This window comes from Condylura cristata, unplaced genomic scaffold, assembly GCF_000260355.1.
Source record: "Condylura cristata isolate star-nosed mole 26May11 unplaced genomic scaffold, ConCri1.0 scaffold00001, whole genome shotgun sequence".
NCBI classification, from domain to species: domain Eukaryota; kingdom Metazoa; phylum Chordata; class Mammalia; order Eulipotyphla; family Talpidae; genus Condylura; species Condylura cristata.
In genome coordinates, this window is record NW_004567102.1 from 38,164,020 (window position 1) to 38,183,437 (window position 19,418).

At 40.9% G+C, this 19,418-nt stretch overlaps 3 protein-coding genes across 8 annotated transcripts in view; 1 reads left to right on the forward strand and 2 right to left on the reverse strand.

Moving 5' to 3' along the window:
• Positions 1-15,897, forward strand: part of ANKRD6 (ankyrin repeat domain 6) — a 159,040-nt gene extending 143,143 nt beyond the window's left edge. For 4 of the 6 annotated variants that reach the window (XR_001145158.1, XR_001145154.1, XR_001145160.1 and 1 more), the window contains 5 exons: positions 1,634-1,747; positions 2,324-2,450; positions 3,494-5,193; positions 14,012-14,091; positions 15,640-15,897. Coding sequence is in view for 1 of the 6 variants with exons in the window: in XM_004673693.2 (XP_004673750.1) it covers positions 1,634-1,747; positions 2,324-2,450; positions 3,494-4,065 (813 nt within the window). In the remaining 5 variants the exon portion in view is untranslated. Of the gene's footprint in view, positions 1-1,633; positions 1,748-2,323; positions 2,451-3,493; positions 6,120-14,011; positions 14,092-15,639 lie in introns of those variants that run through there. The other 2 variants (XR_001145156.1, XM_004673693.2) reach the window with 2 other exon arrangements.
• LYRM2 (LYR motif containing 2) lies at positions 8,639-11,472 on the reverse strand. The gene is made up of 3 exons (XM_004673697.2): positions 11,245-11,472; positions 10,458-10,598; positions 8,639-10,045 (listed from the first exon to the last, which is right to left on the reverse strand). Exons 1-3 carry the CDS (start codon positions 11,287-11,289, stop codon positions 9,965-9,967), a joined length of 267 nt encoding a protein of 88 aa, XP_004673754.1. The 5' UTR covers positions 11,290-11,472; the 3' UTR covers positions 8,639-9,964.
• The window catches only part of MDN1 (MDN1, midasin homolog (yeast)), a 128,736-nt gene continuing 124,453 nt past the window's right edge, over positions 15,136-19,418 (reverse strand). The window contains exons 94-100 of the mRNA XM_012731514.1: positions 18,932-19,047; positions 18,314-18,488; positions 17,319-17,392; positions 17,108-17,222; positions 16,546-16,609; positions 15,916-16,058; positions 15,136-15,406 (exon numbers count right to left, since the gene is read on the reverse strand). Coding sequence (XP_012586968.1) covers positions 15,218-15,406; positions 15,916-16,058; positions 16,546-16,609; positions 17,108-17,222; positions 17,319-17,392; positions 18,314-18,488; positions 18,932-19,047 — 876 coding nt within the window. The 3' untranslated portion in view covers positions 15,136-15,217. The remainder of the gene's footprint in view (positions 15,407-15,915; positions 16,059-16,545; positions 16,610-17,107; positions 17,223-17,318; positions 17,393-18,313; positions 18,489-18,931; positions 19,048-19,418) is intronic.

The following is a 19,418-nucleotide window of genomic DNA, read 5'->3' on the forward strand; positions in this document are numbered from 1 at the left end:
CCACCAGGGAGGGCCCCGGAGATTGAATATTTTTAAGATTTAGTCACTATTTACATTTTGTGGATAATTCATTGAAAGATCATAAGACTGAATAAAAAACCCACTTCAGAGAGCCTAAGCCTATAGAGGAATGCATTGGATGAATGCTGGGATAGCTCAAGAAACTCTTTGGTTCAAGGAGGGTGACAACTGAGATTTAGAGTCACAGTACTAATCCCAAATCACAAAGAGGACTTCAGCCCAGCACGAGTTGGGTGCTCATACCTGAACCAATCAGCCTTATCCCAGGAAAAATCCTTGTGCAAACATGATTGTTCCTGGCACAGACACCTGTGTGGGGGATGAGGTGGTGGGCCAGCAGGACAGTCCTAGAAAATGAGGAGAGCTGTTTGCAGAAAAATGGGGTAGAAGGAACAAAGTGTAAGGTGCCCACTATGTCTTCCAAAATGATACTGCTTAAAAAAAAAAAATTAACACCTGAATGTGGGATGTGTCTTCTGCCTCTCTGACAGGAGAGGAACTCACCAGCCAGCCCTTCATGGGCTGGCTCCTACTAACAGCAGCTCTATTTTCTCAACATTTCAAAGTTGAACCTGTGACTGGTGGGCATTAGGGCCTTGCAGGAAATGTCCGGTTACAGGGGGGAACCAAGGGCATGTCCTTGGAAAGTGACTGATGTGGGTTCTCCGAAGTGGTCAGCTTGAACCCCTTCTACACCCTTCCTCATGACTGGCTTTGACTACCCTCAGTGAAGCGTCTAGAGAATTTGGTCCACTGGGAGACCTAAGATAAAAGCCCCGAGTACTGAACTGCTTTCAAGGTTCCAAAAATTAACTTAAAAGATGAGGAAATAGTTCCATACTTTTAAAATATTTATTCATGCATACAGAACTGGGGTATAGGCCAGAGGTGTGGAGGGTGAGAGGCTTCACCAGAGACAGAGTAGGGAGCAGAACAGACAGATAAATGAAGTACACTGCTGAGGGGAACAGTGGGTGGGTCAGGAGAGGTCTGCTGCGCCATGTGGTCACCTCCTGGGCCAGGGATCAAACCTGCACTGAAGCAGCTGCTGCTAGCTTGCAGTGCTGTGCTTTAATCCACTGCACCACGAGGGAGGGCCCAGAAATAATATTCTTAAGATCCCCCCTTTTTTTTTTCTTGCAAGACCTGCATTGGCTGAAGTTGTATATTTATTGTGTATGTATAATCTATTAAACCCTTAAGGATATGAGTAATGAGAAAAAAAGAGACACCCTACATAGAAACATGCCCAGAAATTCTGATCATGCCATGAATACAGTATGAAAACAGAAAGAGCTGAGAACCCTCCAATCCCTGGCCAGGGAGGACACAGCAGACCTCTCCTGTCCCGCCCACTGCTCCCCTCAGCAGTATATTTTGTCAGTTGGCCTGTTTTCCTCCCCTGTCTCTGATGAATACTCACTCCCTACACCCTTGGTCTGTACCCAATTCTTATATGCATAAAATAAATCTTTTTTTTTTTTTAAATGGGAGTTGAGAATTCAGTTGTGTTCTTCTCTGGCTCCAGCTTTGTTCCCCTGAATCCACCTCAGCAGTAGAGGGAATAAGACCCAGCTTTAGATCATCTCAGCCATTTGATCTTTGCACCTAGATGCGGGTTCTGGACAAGCTGATGGTTGAGCGACTCTCTGCAGAGAGGACGGAGTGCCTGCACCGCCTGCAGCAGCATGCAGACACAGAGAAGCACGAGAGGGACAAACGACAGGTGACAACCAGAATGAAGGATCAGATCTCTAAGTGAAAACCTCTCAGGAGGCCAGGTGCCCTAAAAGCACCTTAATGACCTGGCACATCATTTTATAAGCAAAGACTGGTTTGGTTCCTGTCCCTGAACACACTGGCGGTGGGTAGGTCAGCGCACAGAACATGCTGCTGATGTCCTCTCTGCCTCAGTCAGTTGTGTTGTGCACTTGCTAGCCCATCGCGGTCTTTGCACAAGGGTCCCTGTCCTCAGGGGGTTGATGGTCTACGCAGGACCGTGAGCCTGGGTGTGTGAGAGAACTCATGCTCTTGAGCAGCCAGAATGCTCGGCTGAGAAGACTTGGGATACTTCGTGTGTCTGAGTTGAAAGTGCCTGTGAGTTGCTTTGTGAAGAGCGTAGATAGCCCTCTGCCTGGCTGCGGGCAAATCCTGGTCTGTGGAGGAGGCAGGGTGGGCCGTCCACAAGCGGTGGGCTTGTCAAGACCATACCCTCAGCTATCACAACTGGAGAGCCCTTTCTTGGTGTTTTAAAAAGCATGCATGAAGTTTACCTAGTTATTCTATTAACTTTTTTTTTTAGATGACTTTGGTAGATGAATTAAAAACCTGGTGCCTGGTAAAGATTCAGAATCTGGAGCTGAAGCTTTCTGGAGATTCTAGGCCCACTAGGGCCAAATCTACACCATCTACTTGCGAGTCCTCCACAGGTAATGCATGTGCAGAGTCGTTCCGAAGGTGGCGAATGCCTGGATCTCATTCTCACCTGTATGCTAAGGCAGTCCATAGGATAGGGCTGTGGAAGACACTGGATTTTTTGGTAGTGTTTGCCTATAGAGACAAGGACCATATTTTGCTGCAATAAAGTTTAAGTATGAAAGTATTTAAAAAAGGGACTAAAAGAACTGTTGATCGCTGATAGCAGTGCTTCAGGTACAACTGATCATGTTACAGTTGACCCCCAGGAGTGGGTGGAGGGGAGAGGAGAGTGGATCCCTGAAGTCTCAGCAGGATGCCCCTTGCCTTGTGCCTCTTTCTTCTCTCTCCTTTGATCAGCCTGTAAATGTATAAAACCTCATTAAGCAGCAGTTCATATCTGAGGCTGCCCCAGGTGCTAGGCCAGAGATGTTTTGAACAAAGTACCTTCTCATTAGCCACAGTGATTACACTTGGTGATGGTTTTGAAGACGGAGCTTGGTAATGGCTTCAGTGGGGGATAGATAAGGTGTCATGGGCCATCACAGGAGCTGTGTGCTTATCTTCCTTGTGCCCATAACACTGCAGAAAATCCTGGGTGATGTTTTCATGTCAGAATTTGTTATGGAGTGCTGGATTTGCTGAATAGGATCCCCTATCCTAGCTGGAGTTTGACTCAAACTGTTGTACTGGGGAGCAGAAATCAGAAAATGGGGATTTTCATTGTCATCAATCAACGCCCAATTCTGTCTTGAAACATCGTGAGCCATGTGACCCTCAGCAAGTAGTACATGGAAACTTCCACGGTTGATGGTGATAGGCTAGAGGAAAGGCCAACTTTTTTGGCCAGGCTCCCCCAGTGTGGCTAACATGTATACACAAAAGTTCTGAAAACCAAGACACCAGAGAGGCAGAAGGGGAGGGCAGGGAGGAGTGGCATGTGCCGCGGTAGCTGAACAGGCTGAGTTAGGCTTCCCAGGACTCTCAGTGTCGACTCGCAGCCACATGGCTGGTGGTGTGGGGTTTGCTCTGACATTTGTTTTCCTTTGGAAACCAGGTATGGATCAATCAGTGGTGACTTCAGGTCCAGTAGCAGCTTCTGACACTTCCCCTCAGGTGGTTAGGCCTAAGGAAAAGGCCCTAAGCTCCACTGCCACCCACAGACTCCAGCAGGAGCTGTCTTCCTCTGACTGCACAGGCTCCCGGCTGAGGAATGTCAAGGTTCAGACTGCCTCGCTGCCTTACAACGAGGCAGCCAGATTGGATCCGCAGGCTGGGCCCAGCGTCGATAGAGGCACCCAAACCAAGAAGTCTGGGAAAAGCGGGCAAATGAGGCATCGAGGCCAGCATCAGGCACCTGGCGCCACCTGTGGGCGGCCGCCACCAGCAGCAGGCAGTGAGCAGCCCGCCCCTCATGCTCGAAACACCTCCCAGGCTCTGGAGCTCACTCAGTATTTTTTTGAGGCTGTTTCTACCCAGATGGAAAAGTGGTATGAAAGGAAGATTGAAGAAGCCCGGAGTCAAGCAAGTCAGAAAGCCCAGCAAGACAAGGCCACGCTGAAGGAACATATTAAAAGCTTAGAAGAAGAACTTGCTAAACTGAGGACTAAGGTGCAGAAGGAGAACTAGGTCCTGGGAAGTAGCTCGAGAAAGAAATCTTAGGGTTTCTGGTTTTGCAGCTGCCAGATAGCCATGCCCAGAGTGTCCATGACTGTGCACGCAGCCAACTTGCCTTTAAAAAATTACTTCTAAAATGTACCAGGCACATGCTTCCTATGCCCTGAAGTTATGAAGACTTCAACAATTAAAGTGAAAACGGGATGCTTGCTTAGTTTTCAATTTCATTGTAGGCTCAGAACCTCAGTCGGGGTTCATCTGAAGGTCATAAGCTCCAATTCAGCAAACCACGCCAAGAAGCTAAATGACGTGTGGATCTAAGCCCTAAGACACAGGATGTTTGGAATAATGTATATCAAGAGCAAAACAAAAATTAATCCCTGAATTAGTGAATGCATAGTAAGTCATCCCGTAAACACTGCTGTGCCTGGACAGGAGTGGTCTATGACAGCTATGGCCAAGTGGCACTAAACCCTTGCTTGAAAATTGTTAATTCTCAAAAAAAATGCTGACATTTTCAGGTGAAAACTTACCAAATTTTGAGGAGCAAGATTTTCATGATTAGTATATGTTCAAGTATTTTTGAAAAATCGGTGTAGTTAGATTTGAGTAGTTGACTGACCACATTGGGACTGTTTGCTCATAATGAACTCAAGTGAGGAGGTTCTAACCATTTGATCATTGTTTCTGTATTTTTAGCCAAAAGACAGAAATACTACAAATGATGAATTGTAGTGATTTGTAAACTAGATTAGTGGGGATAACATATAATTACCTGGAACTTTTACAACCTATTTATAATCAAGCCCGGTTATCTTAAGAGTACCTATCAGAATTTGAGCTTATTTGTCTACATCTTATCAAGAGATGTTTAGTTCTTCAAAGTACTTCATTTTGAATTGAGCTTTTGGCATTGAGGAACCTCAAAGGCTTCCCCCGCTTTGCAGTGACTGTCCAGGTGAGTCAGTGACTTGTCTAGTGCCCGCTGGCCCCTGGTCTTATGGAGCCAGTAAGGATTTTGCTCTGCTCTGTGGAGGGTAGAGTTGCGGAAGTTGCATGGGGCTGTAGAGACTCTGGATCTAATTACCTTCGAAGTTCCTGTCCTTTGGAATGCGGAACTGTTAATCCTCAAAATTCCAGGTATGCATACAAACTTGTATACACATAAAACTGTGTACTATTATCTAAGATTTTATATAAAATGTTGCTCGTTGAGGCAAAGAGAAAAGGACCTGTTGACATGGGAATACTCAAAAGAAAGTATGTGTTTAGTTCCTTTGGTTTTTTGCCTATCAAGTTCACTATATGTGTTTGTGTGTGTATGTATTTTAATAATGGCAATCTACAGAGAGGTATGGCTGATGAACACAGCTTTAGATGTTTGTTACCATTATAGAACCTGAATAAGGGATTCGACCTTCTCAAGGTTATTTTCACTTTTGTGATTTCTTCTTTCTCAGTTAGGACCTTTAGGTAGATGATGCCTCCCTAGAGTCAGGCCGTTGTTAAATACAGCAGCAGCACCTTCCTCCTTCCATCTCCCTCATTCTTAATGCAGGTTCCTAGAATTATAATGCTAAGTGGCCCCTTCAGATTTCTAAGTCTAGCCCCCAAAAGGCAACACTAATCTTCTTGAGAATAATTTCAGATCTACACACCAAATTTATAATATATTGCAAGTTGCCTAGTAGTCAGGAGATCAAACTTAGTGATGTCCATTAAGTCATAATCCAAGTAGGACTTATTTTCACTTATCAAAATACCTCGTTACCTCATTGAGAAATACTGAAAGCTGATGAAATTTTAATTTATTGAGGTCGTGTGGTGCTTTGATAAGTATTTTGACTGGTACCCACCAGATGCAGGGAACTTATTGTAAACTGTTACTCTTACCAAAATCACAGGAAAATTAAACTCTTGGGAGAGCAAGGAAGTCAGAGGCAGCTATTCTGGCAGACTGTGTTCTCTGTCATACGGTGGAAAATCAGTAGCGACGAGCAAATAGAACAGAGCCCACCGACCTCCTAACCCAAAGACATGGCAGCAACTCAGGACCAAGTTTTTCATGTTTAATGACCATATTTGGCTTGTTCCTTAAAAATTTGTCAAAAACTCAGTGAAAGGCCCGATGTGTATTTTCCCTTGTGTCATTGGTTAAAAAGAGCAGAATGCTCTGCTATACTTTTCCAGCAATGTAGAACTTACTGATAGCCCGTCATATAGGTCATTGTTTGAAAATGAGGCTGGAACTTTCAATAGCCTTGGGGCAAATGATGTGACACAGAAAAGTTCTACAATGTAGTTTTTTAATTTTTAAATTGACAGTGTATTATTGCATTGAGCATAGTCAGTAGCTGTGATAGATGCAATTCTAGTGCATATTTTACTTTTGGCTTTGGGACCCCAAAATAAAGTAAGTTATGTTTTCATACTTTCTTTTCAGTCAAGTGTTGATCCTTCAGAGGTATGTTGTTTTCTATTTAATAATTTTACTACCTACAATTCGTCTCTTCCAAACATTAAATGGTTCTCAACACAATGGTTATTACGTACTTTATTTTAAAATGAAGTTGTGAGTACTTTGTGTAGTTATGTTTTCATTTGTGTGGCTGGCCAAATTTTATGGTTTCTGAAAGAGTGCCTTCATCCAGCTACATTTCACCCGGTCTGTCTGTTTTAAAATAGATATCAAGTTCAATGCATGAAAAAAAAAATTATTTTGAATGTGCTGTAGTATGGAAAGTTTTCTCAATACAAACTTAAATGTTTAAGATGTTGAACTTTTGAAAAATACTGATACTGAACAAAGAAAAACAAAATACCACCTGTAACAGTATTCAGATAAGACATTTTCGATGAATAAATTGTTCTTAAAAGCTAAATACATTTCTTATGATTTAAGAACCAGTCAATTTAGGACTTAAAAGACAAAATTAGTTTTAAAAGCTACGAATAGGAAAAAAGGAATTTATATGTACATACAGTCAGTTATAAATCTATCAGCCACAAAAGCAAGAGCAGCATGTTTTTCTTTTTAGTACAAAACAGAGTGGGCAAAAAGGACTTAATCTTCTCAGTAAACAAAAATAAAAATTTAAACCTTATGTAATTTTTCAAATGCCAAAAAGAAAAGTCTGTTAGGATTTTGAGTTTGGCACAGTGATGATTTGCTTTTGATCCTATTCTATCTTACTCTTTTCTCAAGGTAGATGTGAGCTGCCCTTCTGATTCTCTCTCTTTTCATTAAACTAGCATTTTCCTTATTCTATAAAAATCTTATTTAGGTTAAGTATGGGTCTCTGCTTTTTAGCTTCTCCTGAGTGTCTTATGGGTGTGAATATAATAATGTATGTGCCAGGACATGTTTTGCTCGCCTCAAATATTAGAACGTCCTCTCTCTGCAGGTGTAGCTACGTCAGTGGCTCTTCCTGTAGTCTAAGACTTCCCGCTTTATGGCACACTTACCAGGGACAGACAGACAGGGACAGCTGCTGTGTTCAGTAATAAACAGCCTGGCCGCTTTCATACACTAGAAACATTTTTTAATACAAATTTGAAAAAAAAATCAAATTTTTTAAAGTTAAACTTCAGGAACAAAACCTTAACATTCAAATCAAAGTGTAGTTTACAGGGAACATCCAAAAAGATAATCTGTCTAGCTCAGAATCTTGATAGAAGATGATGAATAAAGTACTTGTGTTCTGGATGACATCTTAAGGCATGGCACCATACTTGAGAACAAATTGCTAAAAAAGACTTGGCTTGTAATTCAGAGTGGGTAAAACACTATAGTGAACAAGTTAAACTGTTCTTGAAAGCATGAAGCTTATGCTTTCATCTCCATCATGACAATCTTATCCTCGGGAGGAATTCAATTTTCAGTATTTTACCCACTTTAAAAACCAACACAAAATACGGCAAACTCTAAGTTAGCTTTTCTTGGGAGCCTGGTATTTTCATCTCATCAATTCAAATGCTCTGAAATCTCCCTCTTTAAATGCTTTCAAGTCTGTGTATCGGAGGAACATCACCAATTCAATGACTTGCACACATCAGAAAAATGCCTTTTAGCTTCAAGGAGTTTAGATTTGCTAGAGACTGCCTATATTTGTGTACATCCATTATGCCACACTAAAAGAATGAAGAACAAACATTTCCAGAGTGTTCAGAAATTGTTGACAAATGCTGCTTCTGTTCATCATAGGCTTTGCAACAAGTTAACATCCATTCTATATAAAAATCTGGAAATTGGCTCACGCAAACATCTTGGCTTCCATTCCCTGTAGAAGAGTATTCAGAATTACTTTGTCCTGTTGGCTGTGAGGTTGTGGAAGGGGTGGACCCCGCAGTGTGGGTCACTGACATCCAGTGCTAGAGCTTATGCCTCTCTCTACTAGTAGATCTTATTTTTTTCTCTTTCTGGTGCTGGTCAGAGTCTTGGGTCTGCAGATAAACAGAAGACTTCAGTCTCCAGGACAGACTATACCAGCCTCTTCCCAGCTTTAACTATATTATGTTATAAATTCCATCTCTTTTAAAGCGTGTCCTGAAGTCAACTTCTGTCTCCCACGTATTTTTCAAATTCTTTTTTTTTTCTGTCACTGGAGAACCCAAGACACTAAGGATCTTCCCTAAAGATTTATCTTACATTTTCACACGGATGCTAAGGTAATTGCATTAACTTCATCCAGAAGTTGCCTCAGTTTTCCCTCTTTTTGGTAAAGTACTTCTGTGTGTTCATTAAGCTTCTCATTCTCACAAAGATCTAGATTTTCAATGGCAATCTTTTCAAGAATCCTCTCAGTACCAGTCCACGACACATATGAAGAACATACCTCAGCAACTGGAGGGATAAGGCAGGATTTTTCAAGTAAGTTTCAGAGTGTCTACTGAAGTCAGTATACATCCAGTCCAACATCTCATATTGTTAAACAATATTGATTTACATGTTATCTGTCATCTCTCAATGCTTAAAAACCAGGAAAGTAAAATGTACTACTATGCATACGTTAGTATATTCACGGAATTAAGCAACCAACATCATAAGCTAAATTCGGAATATTTTCATCACTCCAAAAAGAAATCTCATACCATTAGTGGTTACTCTCAGTACTACATAGAATCCTAGGCATCTGTTTTTATCTTTCTGCCTATTCTAGACATTTCATATAAATGGAAACATACAACATGCCATCTTTTGTGACTGGTTTCTCTTAATGATGTTCTTAACATTTATCCAGGTTTTAGCAAGTATTAATACTTCATTTTTTTAATGATAAATTTGTACAGAATTATTTCACTTTAACCAATTATCAGCTGATGGGAATTTGGATAGTTTCAATTTGGGGGCTATTATGAATGATGCTACAGTAAATATTTGTGTACAAGTTCTTGGTAGACATGTTTTTAGTTCTCTTGGTTATAAACCTAGAATTGGTAATATTTTTTAACTTTTGAGAAACTACCTTTTAAGCACCATTTTATGTTCCAGCCAGTAATGTCTCAGAGTCACAGGATTTCTACAGTTTCACCAACATTTGTTATTATTTTACTTTCTAATTATGGCTGTTCTAGTGGTATCTTTCACTGCGGTTTTGATTTGCATTTCCCTGATAGTTAATGAAGCAGAACATCTTTTTGTGTGCCAGTCGTCCATCTGTTGTGCAGGTTTTTGCTTCTTACAAAAACTGCTGAGGGAATCTGTAACATTTTCATAATACAGGGTATATTTTCAGTGCGAAGGCACTTGTTCCTGATGGGCTTTTCATTGCTCTCTATGACATGACATACTCCAGTTCTGATGTTTTGTCCACGAGCTATACATACAAATGACTTTGGCTTTGGGCAGGCATTGTTGAGCCTGAGCTTCAGCTAGACAAAATACAAATTCTGAAAACCTTTCAGAATAATATTAGGATTTTGCTAAAGCAAGTGTTTTTTCTAACTCCTTGAGCTGCATATTGCCTTGGGTAATCATCATTCGGATCGTATCCTGAAAAGAAAAGAGAAATATGGTCACTGTTTCACCTAGTTAAAAGGTACAGCTCTGTTTTGTTTAAGTCAGGAATCAGTATTGAGAATTAGAATTGCTGCATATTAGGAAAATCCAGAGCTGACAAAAGGGTACAAAATGTCTGGCTTACATATATTCCAGTCTTTCCCAAACTCATGCTGTAATAATCTGTGTATGTGCTTGTGCATGCATGCTCCAACAGAAAGGGTCAAAGTAGGTGGAGCAATGATTATAAAATTTGAAATATCCTTTGGGAAATCAGTAACATTAAGAACAATGATTCAGATATATCACACCAATGACATATTTCAAGACAGCTACTAAACTTCTTAAAAGTCTACCAGTCAATACAAAAGGCCAGGGCTGGTCCTCACCATGGTCTTGTTTTTACCTCTTCAGTGGCACTTTTGTTTCTTTTGAATTCTTCTCTTGCCCAGTCCTTCAGATATTTGCGATCAGAGTCATTTGGAACTTGTCTAATTGCTTGTAAAATCCTTCTGTAGAGGAGGAGAACTTGTTGCCTTCTCATGAACTGTACAGGAGAGGAGAGATGGCAAGTAAGTCTATAACTGACGTACCTGTGGTTCTTTAGCAAATAAATATGCAATCAGATGACTTCTTTAGTCCTCAGTTTTGAAAAGGGTAAAGAAAAACTTTCTTCCTTTAAGGAAAAAAAAAGGCAATTTGTTTATTTGGGCTGTTTACTGATTCCGTTGTCAACTCTAATGGCCCTTAAAAAAATCGAGACTCGACTCCTGGGCAGGCAGAGGGCTGTCAGTGTCCTCCTAGAAGTTAGAACCACGGTAACAGCACTCTTTCTAAATGAACGCAGTTGCTAAAATCCTTTGGCAATCTCACCTTCTCCTGAGGCTGCAGTTCACTACAACAGGCAGGGCAATCTTCACTGTGGCCGTCAGGCGGGTGAGGCACCAGGCTCCAGCTTAGGAATCAGTACCCAAGCAGTCAGCCCATCCTACCCACCCCACTTCCCTTACTTCCACAACCTCGTTCCAAGCAGCAGGAAGGCCAGTCCCAGACCTGGCCGATCAAAGGGGGCAAGCCCACGGTCTGAGTGTATGGGGTGGCCCTTGCACCCCGCATGTTGGTGGAGGGAGACGTGGTGAGTGGAAATACTAGACCCCAGACAGTTGGCCAAGGCCAGAGAGAACAGCTGGTACCTGCTTTAGCGTGAGCGTCGCCGGGGGTAACCGGGAAGTAGCCATGTCTTCCACTCTGCGTCCTCCCAGAGCTCCACTGCGCAAGACCGGAAGTGGGGGAGCTGCCGGGGCGGGGCGAGTTGTTACCTGAGAGACAGCGGGCTTGGTGCTTGGTGAGCCCGCTGTTAAGTCAGAACAAAGCCCGCGGGTCTGAGTTTGAAGTTAGGAACCAGGGAGCCCGGGGAACACAGTTCACTTGTCTTAAGCCTACATTTTATAAAATCTTCAGAAGGCTAACAACTCTTTCCGAAGACTGTTGTGATACAGAGGAATGGTTAGGGCATTCGCACATTTTTCTGCAAGTGCCTTTCATAAAATGGAAGTTGTTTTGGGGATGGGGAAATATTTTAGTGTGTGCCTCTGAGCTTCTAAAAATGTGTATAGTTAAAAACTACTAAAAATCTAAATGTTCATTTCTCCTCTAAAACTTGTATCCTGGTCTTATCTTTTTCCCACACTGTTCTTTCTTTTGTACTGTAAGCACTTATCCAGGGTGGTAGTCTTTATAATGTATTACAGTTGACCTTTGAACAATCTGGGTTTGAAATGTGTTTGGGGGGCAAGATGGGAGATATCTACTTTTACTGGCACTTTTTACTCAAGAGTCAACTCTAGTTACAAAGTTTAAGTGATTGCCCCACTGTGGCTGTTAGACCTGTGTATCACTAACAGTGAGGAAATGAACACCCCTGTGCCATCAGCCTTCATTTCCTCAGAATTGCTTTTGCTCTACAACATATGCCACACATATTACAAAATGTTCAGTCTATCACTTTTCTGAACATTTATTTGATTGGTTGTTAGAGCGTCTGTCTGAGACTGTTAGTGGTTATCTCTGTGTTCTGATTTTATATGGTATTTTTGCCTTTTTATATTTATATAGCTTTGTCTCTAAGGACTTACGTATTTTTCTTTGAGGCTTTTCAATTTCATCAACAGTCAAGATTTTTTTTTAAATATTTGGGATTTTGATTTATGTATGACATGGATGTTTTTTCTCTCCCAGCTGCTACACTGTAATTTTAACACTGTATATTAAATAGTTCTTTTTTTTTTTTTCCTAGGGAAAGGTAAATTCTTTCAGGGTCTAATTTGTTCAGGATTACTTCATCTGGGCCTTTTATCATGTTGTTTTATTATTGTATTATCTTTCAGGATAACTCCCCTATAGTTCTTACAAAAAAATTAAGGTTCTTAAGAACTTTTAGAATTGCTAAGTTTATTGATTGTAATAGAAATAATTCCAGTGTAATATTTCAGTAAAGACAGTAAGTATTTTTGCTTTAAGAATCTCCAGTTCTCTTAAATTGCCTTTTGAGGCAATGACTTAAGAGAATACAGCATAAAATAGCTGGCTTCTTACAAATTTTTTCTTTGTAGCAGTACTTTTTTGTGACTGCACCTGCTAAAGGCTTTTTCCAAATGGCAGGTTTTGTCACTTTCCATCACTTACTCTCTGCTGGTTCCTTTTTTTTTCAATAGTCTCTAACTTTGCTTTTTATTCTAGGTGGTTTTTTTTTTTTTTTTAAGATTTTATTTATTCATTCATTTATTCATTCTGGGGTACAGGCCAGAGATGTGGAGGGTGAGAGGATTCACCAGAGACAGAGCCGGGAGCAGAACAACAGGCAGATAGATGAAGTACACTGCTGAGGGGAGCAGCGGGCAAGACAGAAGTCTGCTGCACCATGTGGTCACCTCCTGGGCAGGCAGGGATCGAACTCATGTGGAAGTGGCTTTAGCTTCTTAGTGCAGCGCTTTAACCTGCTGAGCCACCAGGGAGGGCCGCTTTTTATTCTAGTTTAAACTGAGTTCTTTATTCTTCTTGTGATGTATATTGGCAGTGAAATCACCCTTCCTGGAAAAGAATTTCCTGTCTTCAGTGTGAATGGTGCTTCTTTCACGTGTCTGTTGCTAGGTTTCCTCCTCCATCACAGCCAGGCAAGCATACCTGGGCTGAAAGCAAGGTCTGTATGGCCTTTAGACATATTTTGTATGGTTTCTCTCCAAACTGTCTTAGTCTTTAGCATATGCTCCCTGTCTGCAGACTCCTATTTTTGATGCAGAAAGATATGTTAAGTCCAGTGCAGTCTTAAAGATAAGGTCAATGTTTTTATTACATGAACTCTTTTCTGGAGGGCTTATCTAAGCAAGGTGTAAGTGGGTAAGAGGATTACAAAGAATGTATGGAATGCTGGGAGAGAAAGGACAAAAGACTCAGGTGATCCTAAGCAGCATATCACTCTCTTTTAATAGTGAACTCTAAAGGAATTTTAGATAACTTCATCCAACTCACAGTATCCAAGACTTAAGTGTTTGGTCTGGGGTTACAGACTAAATGAGCTCCCACTGCAGTGCTCTTAGAACACAAGAAAAGATCCAGAAATTAGATTGGGCAAGATTCTAGTTTGAATGGAGATGGAAAGTGAGGCAGATGAAAGGCTTGCTCTCCAACTCTTGAGGGTGAGCATGTATCAGTGACTTCCTGAATTTCACCCCCCCCTCCCAAGTAAGTGTGCTCTCTCATGTTTTTTCCCATCACAGGACAAGCTGAATACGGCCCTGGCATTGTGGCGAGCCACCTTAAAGGAATGCCTGCTCTCTCAGACCCTGTGAGCACGTTAGGGGCCACGGCACCACTATTATGGCACAGCAAGGGAAGCTCCAGCTTAGATAACATGTGGACCACATACATCACTGTTGTAATACTGGTGTCTTTTCCCACTAGGTCTAGCCCTGCTGAAAACTGAACTTCCTGCTTTGGCCAATACAATGTGATTGGAAGAGATGTAGTTTTGGATATAACAGGTGAGTACGAAGTTACTGGAAGGTATGGGATTATGTTTGCACAGCTTAACAGGTCATTTTCCTACCATAACTTTTATACTCCTCTGCCCATTTAAGAATGGTCACAAGTTATATCAACAGTGGTATATTTTTAATAGTTTTTATAATATTAGCTGTATAGCCTTTTAGAATATAAAATGATATAACCCCAGGTACATGCTTTAGGACACTTGGCTAAACAACAAGCAATCTGTGTCTTTGACCACCTGGGAAGTGGTAGCAAACTTCACAGTGTAACTTGATAACAGATGTGGAGGTAATGACTACATCATGGCATGTGGTCTACAAAAGGACATTCTGACAGAACTTAAATATAACAGCACATAGTTTCAAGTATTCAAGCACTGCTTTCTGGCCAAGTAAAAACTGGCCCAAACCCACACATGTAGTTAGAGTAGAAAAAAATAGATGTAGCTGATTCTTTTGGATAGGATATTTCTTTTCCAGAATGAAATGGGATCAGTTCAGCTTGAAAGCAGTGTGGGGATGATTGTTCCCATTAAGGAAAAAAACTAAAGAAATAAATTAAATTACTACAGGAAAAGTACTGTGGCACTGGGAGAATGAAACAGAGGGAAAGTCATCTTCCCATCATTGCATAGTCTGAAGCAGCGAATATGAGGGACATAGAAAAAAGCCTCTTCATCTTTACACAGCCCAAGGTGCTCTGATCATTCAGGTTCCCCTGGTGTCTGGTTGTTTTCTGAGGACGCTTAAGTGTCCTACCCCTTGAGGCCTGGTAAACAAACATGCTCTTTAGTTGCCTCAGACACTATGGACTGGGCAAGGCTGGACGGCACCGCCCCAAACTGCTGGCGACATCTCCTCAGGGCAGGTTATTGAGGGCCCCTACAGAGGAAAGCAGGTGCTTGGGTCAAGGTTCCAAGATAGGCCTGCTCTGAAGTCCAGCTCTCTCCATCAGGTTTACGGGAAGAACTGTAACCCAGGTATGCTATACAGCCCTTGAGCTTTCTATAGCTATAAAAGAATATGTGAGTTCAGAAATAGCTGTCTCAAAAAGAGCACCTGGGTAAGAAGTGTGACATTTTGATACTGGTTTAAAGTTTCACTTTGTGTTCTTTCTGGCTTATGGATGATCAGAGGCTGTCACTAACTCAAACCACTGCCTTAGAGCATCGCTGAGTGTCTCAGGAAGTGCATTCACATCACGAAGAATTATGTAGAATGGGAATGGGAACTCCTCCATGTAGGAGCGGATTTCAGGCATCTCACCAGGTCCTTTAAATATTGGTACTTTAATATCCAAGATTGAATCCTGTCAATAGAAGACGACATTTTAAGTCAGTATTTAATTCTAAGTAAAACAATTTTCAGGGTACTAATGGAGGTGTATACCTGTTCCTTTTCAGGAATGGACACTGCAAAGGAGGGAAAAGAGTAGATCTAAAACCAAATACGGCAATTTGCCCTCCATTCTACTTGGAGTAATTCATATTAACTTATACCTGCTGCTACAGCTTTAATGTGACAAAATTCTTTCCCCCACAGAACTATTCCAGGGCATCTTCGCTTAGGGACCGATATATCCTGCTCTGTGAGGCACACTGGGATCCAGGTAACTGAAGGGCTGCTCTACATTTGTAAGTGGACAAAACTGCAATACCTACAAAGACAGACAAAAACTCAACCACAGTTGAGTCACCTAGGAAGTGGTTTTCCAGCTCCTTACCAATAATATCTATGTTCCTGTCCTTTCACTGCAAAATGAGAATGACCCAATAGTTAGTACCTGAAGTCAGGAGCTCAGATGTCATAGTTACTTACCCTAGAAGTGGGATTGTCCAACACAACAAAAATGACGAAGATACTAGCATTCCGGGCAGCCTGCACTGCTGCCAAGACTCTGTCTTTGCCTTCCAGAAAAAGGCCGCGTCCATCAGAGACCACCAGGAGGAGCTGTGCAATTTCTGTAAACATGGTATAGAGCAGGGAAGGAAACTTAATAACTCAACACTTGTGAAGGAAGAAATTAGTCTTTTGTACTGTTATTACCCAATACCCCTTAACTGATGCTTGGACACAGCAAGAAGAGATTAATAATGACTCTATTGACAATTGTAGGTGTTTGCCCACTGGAATTGATTGAAAATGCTTTAAAGAGGGGGGGAAGCAGGCTGTCTTTTTGGTCCTGTTTCCCCAAATCAATCACTTGGATTAGCTGCTTTGTGAGGTGTGTCTTTCCTATTGGTTCAATAAAACATCTTTAATAAGTAAAACTATTTCACGAATGCCTAATACACCTTGTCCTATTTATATTAGGTGACCAAAGGCTTTTTCTCCAACCCTTCCCATAAATGTGATCATGAAAAGAACTTTCAGAAGTTAATTTGCTCCAAGTGTTTTTTCAAATATTCCCTCCCTTTAAATCTTTTATTAAAAAAAAGGGCAGCTTACCTGGACCAGCGTTTTGTGAGAGCTGCCGAGCGGCTACAAACATGTTGGCTACGGACTCTAGAAACTAAACCAGAAATAGGTAATTAGAAAGCAATTTAAACTCTCTCCCATTTGGGCTGAACTTTCTGCCACTTAAGATGATTACTAGATGCTCATCTCATATATAGTAATCACAGTACTCAAAGGGACATAACCCCATACCATACATATACCCACAAGTGATGTACTGAAAAATACTTCCCTCTGGGAGAGACCAAACAGGTGTCTTGACTTTCAAGAAAATAACTAAGCAAGAAAACTCAAGATGTCCAGTTCAACCTGCAGACAGAATTATTCCATGACTTACCTATTTTACATCTTTAAGTTAAATGGGGAAGAGAAATGGGCCTTGATCACTGATATGGGTAATAAGAGATGGCAGACAGAAGAGGCACAGCCTGTTTAATAGTAGCACCGACAGTTTTAGACAGGTTTATCTTAATACCATATGGGGAAAGAAGGAGTTAGAATTTTTTATATCCTATACCAGTTTGAGTAAGACACTTTGATGACCTCAACATACCTGAGCAATCTTAGTTTTCTTCTGTTGGAATTTGCAGAGCCGTAGAATCTGAGCCCCAGAGAAATCACTGAACGGTTCATGAAATGGGTGCAACAGCTTTACAGACTCTCCAAAACTTGGGGGAGGGGGAAACAAACATAACAGCAGTTATTTTTTGTCAGACTGTCAACAAAAGTTGATTTTTCTTAATGGAATTAAAAAGTACCCTTACCTGCACACTGCAATCTGGCCCACTTCCAGAAGGGTCAGAGCATTTCCAATCACAGCTAATGATTCAAATGCCAGCTGTGAAACAAAGTTAGGGTTGAAGGAATCAGAATGGCCTCCAGAGACCAGTGCCACTCAACCTTGATTTCTCATGAAAAGCTTTGTATGATACACCATTCACAACTACAGACTTCAGCTAACATCACAAAAGCTGGAATCCAGAATCTGTTTGCACTGGAAAGTAGACTGTGTCCAAAAAAATGATTGTGAGATTTGATCCATAAATCAAAGAATTTCTTTTACCCTCTTTTGGACTACATAATCTCTTAAAAGATTTTAAGAACCAATTTAATCTGCAAAAACGATGGCAGTGTTTTAGTGATATCTACTCATTACAAAGGAGTAGGTATCAAGTGCTAGGTATTAAACTGAGTACTCTGTATATACTATTTATCTTCTCAACTCTGAGGAAGGTACTGCTACAATCCTCATTTTTCAGAAGATTGATACTTAAATTGCCAAAGTCATGAGGTATTCAATGAGGAGCATATTAAAAACAACACTTCAGTGCAATAAAGAATGCTGATATAAGGAATTTTAGTCAGGTTCCTGAGCCTTGTTAATACTGACAGAAAACTAACTCTAGGTAATGTGAGACTTACAGAAATGTGCACTGAATATATTAGAAAAAAAAAAGATTTGGGTTTTATGTTTAATAGTACACTATTTTATGGAAAATAAACATCACTCTGCAGCTAAGTAGAGCATAGCTAAGAAACAAAATTTAAAAGACAATATAGTTAGGGACCAAAATACACGTCCTGAAATTGCCCTTTTGAACACTTCAAATTTTAGGTCTTCTCAAACATCACGTTTTCAGAACAGAATAATCGGTACTTCAATTTTTTTTTGCCAAATTGTATTAACATTTAGGTGGGCCTTGCAACATGGTATAATGTTAATGTTTCATTAACTTACCACTTCATTTTTCTTCCTTACCTGTTTGGTGTGGTTGTCCACCATGCTAGAAGAGTCATCAATAGCCAAACAAATCTGATACTGGCGTTTACTGGGCTTAGTCCTTCGAAGCCAAATCTTGTCTTTCCGAAATTGACTAGCAATGTATGGAATGACCTTCCGCATGTTCAGTCGTTTTCCAGTTCTATAGTCTCCTCTAGTAAATTTACCCAAATAGAGCAAATTGGTTAACAACTGCCATCCCTTGAGAAGTTTTTTCAAGAATAAAATATCAATTTATAACCAAAAAATACGGAATAACTGGTAACCTGGCACACTGAACGCTCACTGTGAACTGAGGATTAATGGTGAGAATCCTGCCTAGCAGCAGCCCAGAAAAGCCACATATGTATGGCAATAACAAGCAGTTCTTTCCCCAAAAGCTAAACATTTTTTTAACTAAAAAGTATTAGTCTCTTTTCTATAATTGAGCTATGGAGGTATTTTGAAAAAAATCTAGGTAACAAATGCAGCAAGTGAATATCCCAGCATGCAGTGACGTGTGCACTGGGCTCAGCCACCTCCACATCAGATTGTAATGAATCAAAAACTGCACCTCAAACTTCATACCATTGCGTGGGTCCAAGGGAGAAGACTTACTTTAGTTTGGCTGCCTGGGTTGGCTCTAAAATGAGACGAAGCTGTTCACACAACTGTTGTGACAGAGGTGCGGTGATGACCAGGTAACTTTGCCACATCTCAGCTGCAGCCTTCTCCTAAGACAATAGCAACAACATGTAAGTAATCCTTAGAATGTCAGTCTTTACAGTAAGATGAAGGCCAGCACAATAATAAAAAGTGACTTCCATGGACTTTCTCAACAAATATTATAAAGCTTCTCAGCAAAATGCCATCTAACTTGATTAAAAATCCCTCCACTTCTATGAAAACCCATATTTGCAAGAGGAAAAGAAAAAGACAAGGTAGCAAAATACTGAAATTCATGACCAAATCAAAACCTTCACTTCATATATGACAAGCATCACCTGTACCCTTCATGTGAAGGGGACCTATGAATGGGCCCTTAGGGTCATGATTCAAAAGCAGAAGTGATGAGTATCAATCTCTTAACACTCAACAGCATTCA